Here is an 8714-nt window from a genome sequence, read left to right on the forward strand (position 1 = left end):
CTTCTCCTCCGAGAAAAGCAATTTGCTGCTCCCTTTCCCTTAGTAGTAATGCACAAGGGGACAAAGGCTCCCTTCCGGTGACAAGCACCTGAGGCTAGAGCCAGCCAGGGAGCGCTGGGAGAGAGGGAGAAGACAGGGACCAGGTAATGTGTCCCTTGCAACAATTTGAAGCTGTCCAGTCTCTGTGCCTGACCCTGAATACTCCAAAGGCTAAGGATTCCAGGCTGGAGGGGACTGAGACACAAGGGGGCAGGCCAGAGCAGTGTCTGCACAAGCAAGTGGTTAGGAAAAAACATGGGGACAGAGCCATTTTTCTGTTTGTTTTATTGGAAGCAAGACTCTAGCTGTGGGGCTCAGGGGAGGAGGCATGGAGACTTGTCCTGGGTCTCTCCCTCTGGGCCAGCTTGGGGAAGGGAGGACGTTGAAAGAGCTAGAGCCCATGGAGATGCCTCCTGCCACCATGATCCTAGGATGATCCTTAAAAGCAGGGGAAGGAAAACTAGAAAAGAAACTGTGTCCTGCCGTGATGGGCAGGATAGGACCCCCCACAACTCAGACTCCCCTGCCCTCAAGCAATCAGTTTCTCACCCCTTGCCCTCTGCTGCCAACGGTGGGGGTGATTCAAGAGCTCTCCTCGGCTTCCACACTCGGAGCCCCCCACCTGAATGCTGGGGGTCCCTGAGCAAGGCTCGAGTCCCCCTGCCCACCATTCCTTCCCTGAAGAAGGTCCCAGTATGGCTCAGAAAAGCTGAAGGTGGAGTTCTGCGTCTTCAGGCAATACACAGGTGGAGGAGTAACCACCCCACGAAGCTTCCCTGGGGTCCCTCCCTTGTCGCCTTGGGGTCCACGCTGCCAGTCTGAGGAGCTGTGTTCAGTTGTGGGCTCTAGCGTACTAAGGCGTGAAAGGCTGGAGGTGCGTCTCAAAGTCGAGGCGCTGGGGGTAAGATACAGTCCATCTAGGTGGCCCAGAGCCGGGAGTTCTCAGGCCGTCCGGTCCTCTTCCGCAGCACCTGGCTCAGGTTGTGACCGCTTCGCGGAGCCTTCTCCAGCTGCGGGTTCCCCAAGGCTCCTCTTGGTCGTCGGCACCGACGGCTGGGATGAGGGGCCAGGATGGGGGTTCGGGGGCTGGTAGCCGGGTTGGCGCGGATCCAGTGCATCCTTGGAAAGTAGGATGGCGAGGCTGGGCACGTTCTTAAGTACACTGAGACTGGTAGCCGGGTCGCCAGGCTTCTGATCCGGCGTGGGCCCGGGCGGGAGGCTCTGCCACACCTCGCGCACGCTCCGGTAGCGCAGCCGCGTGACCTGGTGCAGGCCCGCCAGGCGGCGCTTGAGGATCTCGGCGCACGTGACGGTCTTGGTGGTGGCCCGACCGCAGCCGCTGAAGACGATGGCGCGCGTGGCTGGCTGCGCCATGCTGGCGGTGGCGAAGGCCAGCAGGTTCCGGATCTTGCTGCCCTCTTTGACCCGCATGTGCACGGCGCCCGGTGCCAGGTCCGCGAAAGGGCCGGAGCTCAGGCCGCCCCCTTCGGCCCCGTCCCCCACCGGCGCCTCCTCGGAGCGCACCTTACGGAAGTTCTCCATGCGCCGTCGTTGCCGGGACCGCGGGGACGCGGGTTTCGCCATGGGGCCGCCTCAGCCCCGGGGCTGCATGGCCGCCAGTCGAGTCCGGCAAGGGCCGGCAGAGGTAAGGGTGCAGGAGAGGCGTGGACGCTGGCGGGCGGGCTGGGACGGCGCGATTCTTCTCTCCCACTTCTCTCCAGTCGGCGCTGCTCTACTCCGCGCTCTCGGCGTCCGGTGCTCCGCGCCTTTAGCGGTGGCCCCGCCTGGGAGCCTGGGAGCCCCCGCCCCTACTGCCAGGCCCCGCCCCTAACTCGGCCCGGCCCGCCCCGGTCCCAGCCTCACCAGCCTCTCGGATCCAGTCAGGTCCTCAGCTAAAAGGGCGTGGGAGCGGCGCGCACGCTGGGGCGCAATGGCAGCGTCCGAGGGTGGGTTGTCAGGCGAAGTTCCCCTATAATGGCCATCAGTCGTCTCCGAGTCAACCCTCATAAACGGGCAACCTAAATAAAAACTGCGTTTGCGGTGCAAATGCCGCCACAAGTCGGGTCCCCAAGCCCTTCCGCGTTCAAATTGAAGGCTACTCCTTGTCCCCTCCCCAGGAGAGATTTCTAAGCAGCCTGCTGGGGCCTCTTTCCCCTACTCCTCAGGGGAACCCCCCCTACTCCGTCCCTTCCGCTCCCGAGCCGGTATTCTTGCCTCAAGGACAGCCTGTGCACGGTCAGCAGAGTGCGGGAGGCGCTGGCTCTGGTTCCGCTCCGCGCCTTCCCTGGGACGACTATTCGCGGTGTTGTCTTCTCGGGGCAGCCGAAGACCGAGGTTTCAGCCTCCGCGCGCCTGACCGGAGCTGGAGGCTCCCGGACCCACGTACACCCCTGGCGTGTGGGAAGTGAGGCTCTGGGTCAGGCTGTTCCCTGAGGTGAATGGGAAGAGAACAAGGAGACCCCTTCTCAAGGGGAGTTAAGCTCCCTCCACTCGTGCCTGAAAGCACACTATTAGAGCTGCATGCTTTAGGGTAAGCTAAGCATGCTTCCCTGCTAACGTGAATCCCTTCTTCCCAGGTGGAATTCGTTGTCAGTCAGCCTAGGCCTCCTGAGACCCAGTGGGGTCCTTTTTCAGAAAGAAGATTGGTGAAGGCAGGTTTTGAGGAGAATGGAGGAAGGTGGGAAGTTGAAGCTTTGGGGGCGTTATGAAGCTACTGGGTGCCCCTCTCTGGGAACTCCACTCGACAGGGAGAGTGGCCCCGAATCTCCTGCCGGGAGAGATGAACAGTGAAGAGAGAGGTGACGTTGGGATTGAAGGACTGCTGATGAGAGGCAGCGGGTTTGAAAAGGAGCTGGCTCCTCCCTAGAACTGCCCTGGGGCATCGCCCTTCATTCTTCCACCCGCCTCACGCACACGCACAGTCAGAACTGAGAGAGAGGGGCACACCTGATCCGGGTGGGGCTGACTACCACGCGGCGTAGCCGGGAGGCGTGCGGAGAGCTGCCTTGGGCATAACAGTGCCTGGGGGAGCTGGGCCCCAGTCTTGAGACCGGGCTGCTGGGGTCCCCCTCTCCATCTTCAGGCTCTCCTTGCCTCCTCAGCATCTTTTATCTTCTAGTTTTCGGGCCTTGCTGTTCAGAACCCCGGGCTGACCCCATTACTGCCCCTTGGGAGTGGCTGGAGCAGGTGGACCTTTGCGCCCCCTCTCCGATCTCTTGCACGCTGGGGTCAGGGGCCCTCAGGGTCGCGTTCCGCGCCAAACCTGGACTTCGGCTCCGCCCCAGCTCCCGCGGGCCCCACGAAGAACAGCCACAGGAGCTGGAGGCACAGCAGCCTCGAGAAGACACACAGACTGTCTGCAGCGCGTTGCGGGGCGCGCGGAACCTCAGGCTCTGTAAGACCCGGGCAGTTACGGGACGTAAAAGACGGCAGTTTCGGCGAGGCCTGAGAAAAAGTGCTCGAATGGCCGGAATGCACGTTAGAACGGGCTGGTTAGGGAATAAGCGAGCTCTCCGTCCACGGGGAGATGCAAGCCTAGGCTGAACGTTCACTTGGAGAGGATATAGGCAGCGGTCTGCAGTTTGGAGCAAAGGGCTGTGAGCTCCAGGTTAGCGTAGGCTGAGGGTGGGGTTGTTCAGCGTCCACCTGGGTTGGTCCTCAAGGCACCGCTCCCCAACCCCCCTTCAACTGCCGCCAGCGGTGGAAGACTTGGATTCACTTTGCTCCCCAGTCAGTGAAGGGAGAGCGTGGAAAAGGCCCGCACCGCCCCCCCGCCGGTCCCCTCCCCTTCCTCGCTCCCTCTGCAGCACTTAAAATGTAAATGTACATCGTGATTAGCCGCCGGGTCGCTAATTACCGCTGAAGCCATTCATTATATTGTCAGCGCGCGTTCTAGCCGGCTGGCTGTGCGCCCCTGCCGGGCCGCCGAGTGGCAGGGCTGGCGGGGGGAGGGGGGCGGAAAACTGTGAATAAGGGTAATGAGGTTGGCGGAGAGAAAGCGGAGGCAGGAGAGGGGCCAGTAGCCAGGGAAAAATGGGTGGGCGGTGAAGTAGAAACGAGGGGCGGGGCAGGGAGAAGGGAGAAATGCTGGAGGCAGCTAGGAATGGGGGCGACGGAGAGATAGTGAGGATACGGGGGGCTGGGGGCGGTGTGAGACAGGAAACCTGGATGAGCGGGGAGAAGGGAGAATACTCGGGGAGGCGGGGAGGAACCCCGGGGAAGGGGTGGACGCGGTTGGGAGGGGAGTAGAGGGCTCAACTGTGCGAAGGTGGGTAAATACATTTCAGCGTTTGTGGTGAACACCCCCCGACAGTTAGAAACGTGGAAAGGCAGTCAAGATTTTCTGTTAAAAGAGCCGGATGCCAGCTATACACACAGTAGGACCACAGGTATTTTTTTAAAGGGGTGTGTGTCTATTTCCGTGTGTGCGTGTTAGTAGAGGTAAAGGTCTTTTTTCATAGCTGCAAGAAAACAGCACACTGCCTCTGTTACCTCTGAGGCCGCATCCAGTGTTTTTGGGCCTCTTGAAGAAAAGAACTACTAAATATGAATCCAAAATTAAGCACAGAGTCGTGGAGCAGCCTGTGTACGTGAGGTACTGACGTTGAAGCCCGAGCTTCATTAGCTTCTTTTTGCCTCTATGTGACCTTGGGCAATTTACTTAAACCCCCTGCCTTGGTTTTCTCAGCTGTAAGATGGGGCTAACATCAGAACCTACCTCATAAAGTGGTTGTGAGACATTTATAAGTCTTAGAACCTCGGCTGGTAAGTTCTCAGGAAATGTTAGCTAATATTATTTTTCATATATTATTTGTGATTAAAATACATTTTAAAAATTTATTTAAAATATAATATATAATTTATTTATTTATTTATTTTCCCCCAAAGCCCCAGTAGATAGCTGTATGTCACAGCTGCACATCCCTCCAGCCGCTGCATGTGGGACACGGCCTATGAGGCCAGAGAAGCGGTGCGTGGGCGCTTGCCGGGGATCCCAACCTGGGCCACCAGCAGCGGAGCGCGCGCACTTAACCGCCAAGCCACGGAGCCAGCCCTACAATATAATATAAAATAAAGGGAGGTGAGGGGGAAAGAAAGCTGATGAGCCCCGCCCCCGTGGCTTATGCGCGCGCTCCACTACTGGCAGCCTGGGTTCGGATCCCAGGCGCACCCCGACGCACCGCTTCTCCGGCCATGCTGAGGCCGCGTCCCACATACAGCAACTAGAAGGATGTGCAGCTATGACATACAACTATCTACTGGGGCTTTGGGGGAAAACAAAAGAGGAGGATTGGCAATAGATGTTAGCTCAGAGGGGGTCTTCCTCAGCAAAAAAGAGGAGGATTGGCATGGATGTTAGCTCAGGGCTGATCTTCCTCACACACACACAAAAAAAGCTGATGAAAAGGAAAGGAAATAGGCAAAGCCTTGGAAATAGCAGTTTTCCTAATATGTTAGGGACTAGCGAGGGGCAAATTAGACTCTCTTCACTGTCAGAGGAGGTGGTGGAGTGGCTAGGCTGGAGCCCCAGCCTCACCTGGTGCAGCATCAGCTCCTGCTCTGCAAATGGACCCTTCCAGAAGTACATCCCGCCTCTCGCGTCTCGTGGACAGGTCTCTCACCCCAAGACTGGGAGAAAAATCCTAGCACAGGGCAGATCTCCTCCTCCTCCAGCTCCTGGGGCTTTAGGGAGCTCCTAAAGACCCAGGTCCTGTCCCAGCCTCTCTGGGAGGGGCTTGGGAGCATGCAAAAGAGTCAGGCCGGAAAGTCAGAGGGGGCCAGAGGGAGCTCAGATTTATCGGGCACCAACCAGTGCCCAGCAGAGGGCCAGGTACTCTCACAGATCTATTCTCTGATTTAATCTTCACAATTTTCCTTTCCATCATTGTTTGACAGATATGGAAACTGGGGCACAGAGCGGTTAAGTAACCTGCCCAGTGTACCACAGCTAGAAAGCAGCAACCACAGATATTTGAATGCAGGTGCTCTGACTCATTTTACTACCTCACCTGAGTATAAGAGAAAAAGAAACTTTTAAATGATTTGAGCTGCCCAGTAAAGGTAGGAGTTGGTTTGGGGTAGAGAGGGGGTTCTTCCCTACAGTGAGGAAGATGTATTAGTTATCGATTGCTGCATAAAAAATTAGCCCAAAACGCAGCAGCTTAAAACAAAAACATTCATTATCTCACACCGTTTCTGAGGGCTAGAGATCCAAGAGCAGCTTACAGGGGTGGTTCTAGCTCGAGGCCTTTCCTGAGGCTGCAATCAGGATGTTGGCTGGGTCCGGAGGACCAGCTCCCAAGCTTGCTCACATGTTGGTCAGAGACCTCAGTTCACACGGATCTCTCCATAGATTCACTCATGACATAACTACTGGCTTCCCCCAGAGCAAGTGATGAGACAGAGAGAGAGAGAAAGCAGGGAGCCACAGTGCCTTTTATGGCCCAGCATTCTTTGAAGGGGAATTAGGTTCTACTTCTTCTTCTTCTTCTTTTTTTTTTTTTTGGTGAGGAAGATTAGCCCTGAGCTAACATCTGTTGCCAGTCTCCTCCTTTTTGCTGAGGAAGATTGCCTCTGGGCTAAAATCCATGCCCATCTTCCTCTACTTTATATGTGGGACGCCTCCCACAGCATGGCTTGATAAGGGGTGTGTAGCTCCGCGCCTGGGATCCGAACCTGCGAACCCTGGGCTGCTGAAGCAGAGCACACGAACTTAACCACTAAGGCACTGGGCTGGCCCCTACGTTCCACTTCTTGAGGGGGGCAGTATCAGAGAATTTGTAGACATTTCAAACCATAACCGAAGGGGAGTGTTTGGGAGGCAAATTTAGGTGGAGGGGGAATCAGGAATCAACATATTGAAGCAAATATGTGGAAAGACCCTGAATCAGGAGAGCAGGACTTATTTCCTGGCATACAGCAAGCACTTAATAAATGTTATTTAAATGGATGCATGAGTGACAACTTTTGTAAGATTGTTTTCAAATCTTTGGTCATGGGCATAAGAGCAGTCATCACTTTACAGGGCTCTCCTGAAGGTTGAGTGAAATTATGGCTCTCAGAGCTCTTTGTAAATTTAACCCTGCTAGGCAATGATGCCTGGAGGTGAATGTGGCCTGGGAGAGAAGAAGAGAGTTCTCCCATATAGGAATCCCTGTCCAGGCCAGGTACTTCTTCTCTTAGATTGAGTCCTAGGCCCTGGGGCAGTGCTGTGATTCCAGCTCCCCATCTCTGTCTCCGCCACAGTCCAGCATCCTCACCATATCTCACCTCCAATCATTGCTTTCCCCCTTGGGCGAACTAGGACAGGACCCAGGAGTCCCAATACCAGCCAAGCCTCTGCCTTCAAGATGCTCCTTCTCCTGTGCTGGCTCGGACCTGGAGATGGGGAATAGGAGTTTGCATTGCAGACCCAGTGACAGTGCCATCTGGGGACAAGAGCCATTAACTTTGCATGAAATTCAATTGCTTTCCTGGCAGACAGGCTAGGAGTCACCTACAGACAGCAGACAGCACCTAGCAGATAGTCACCTGAATCCTGGGAGGGAGAGGAGGAGAGGGGATATTTGAGGCCTAGAATGAGTGAGGAGAGGGGTCTGTAGGAGGGGGAAGGAGAGGCAAAAGAAGCCATTGGAGCTCCTTCTATAGCTCCCCAAGAGTTGGGTGCTGCCACCCTCCTCCCCATCTTCCTTCCAGACTCCAGAGACAAGTATAGTAAGAAGCCACCACCTGGGCAAAGTTAGAGTTCCCAAGAGAGTGCTTGTCTTCAAAAACTTCCCAAGAGCCTGCCGTGAGGCCTGAAATCCCCCATTGTTGCTTTCCCCCTTTGGATCAGCTTTGCCATCTGAAGACAGGGTCGTACTCCTAATTCCAAAGTGGGAATTGATCAAAAACAAAAGAGTCAGGATGTTTGAGAACCTTGGGGTGGGAGGAAGGTAAGAGCTGATCAGGTGAGTGAATAGTTACTGGTTACAGCTAACATTTAATCAGCATAGTAATGTGCCAGCCACATAGTAAGCACTTACATGTACTAACATTTAACACGACAAGCACTATGTGCAACTGCATTTCGTTAGTGAGGTAGAGCCAGATCCAGAGTCAGACAGCCTGGCTCCAGAGTCTGTTCTTAATCATGGCACTAGACCACCCGCACGAGGAAGGGGAAGCAGGGCAGAGAGCCATCAGCTGTAGGCCTCCCCAGCTATCCATAACGATGGTCCTGGAACCTCAGGGTGGAGTTCTTTTTTTTTTTTTTAATTTTATTTATTTTTTTTCCCCCAAAGCCCCAGTAGATAGTTGTATGTCACAGATGCACATCCTTCTAGTTGCTGTATGTGGGATGTGGCCTCAGCATGGCCGGAGAAGCGGTGTGCCCATGCGTGCCCGGGATCCGAACCTGGGCCGCCAGCAGCGGAGTGCGCGAACTTAACCGCTAAGCCATGGGGCCGGCCCTCAGGGTAGAGTTCTGCTTGACCAGGTGCTTGCCTGGGGTGGGGCCACCAGGGTGGCTCTTCTTCCTCCAGCTTTGACCTGGGGCAGAGCTAGGGTGCTTGGTTTATGCCTTCCCAGAATTAGGTATCCTTCAGGAGTGCACTGTTTTTCTAAACTTACAAAATGCTTGCCCATCTAACACCCAGAAGCAGCTAGTGGGGTAGTTAAGAGTATGGACTGTGGAG

At 55.6% G+C, this 8714-nt stretch overlaps 1 protein-coding gene across 1 annotated transcript; it reads right to left on the bottom strand.

Annotated features, from left to right (window-relative positions):
• Positions 1–306: 306 nt before the first annotated feature.
• Positions 307–1806, bottom strand: RPP25 (ribonuclease P and MRP subunit p25). Its single transcript, XM_058542095.1, has one exon. The coding sequence runs from the start codon at positions 1621–1623 to the stop codon at positions 982–984; it is 642 nt and encodes a 213-aa protein (XP_058398078.1). The 5' UTR covers positions 1624–1806; the 3' UTR covers positions 307–981.
• Positions 1807–8714: the final 6908 nt, after the last annotated feature.

The sequence above is a fragment of the Diceros bicornis genome, chromosome 5 (genome assembly GCF_020826845.1).
Source record: "Diceros bicornis minor isolate mBicDic1 chromosome 5, mDicBic1.mat.cur, whole genome shotgun sequence".
Lineage (NCBI taxonomy): Eukaryota > Metazoa > Chordata > Mammalia > Perissodactyla > Rhinocerotidae > Diceros > Diceros bicornis.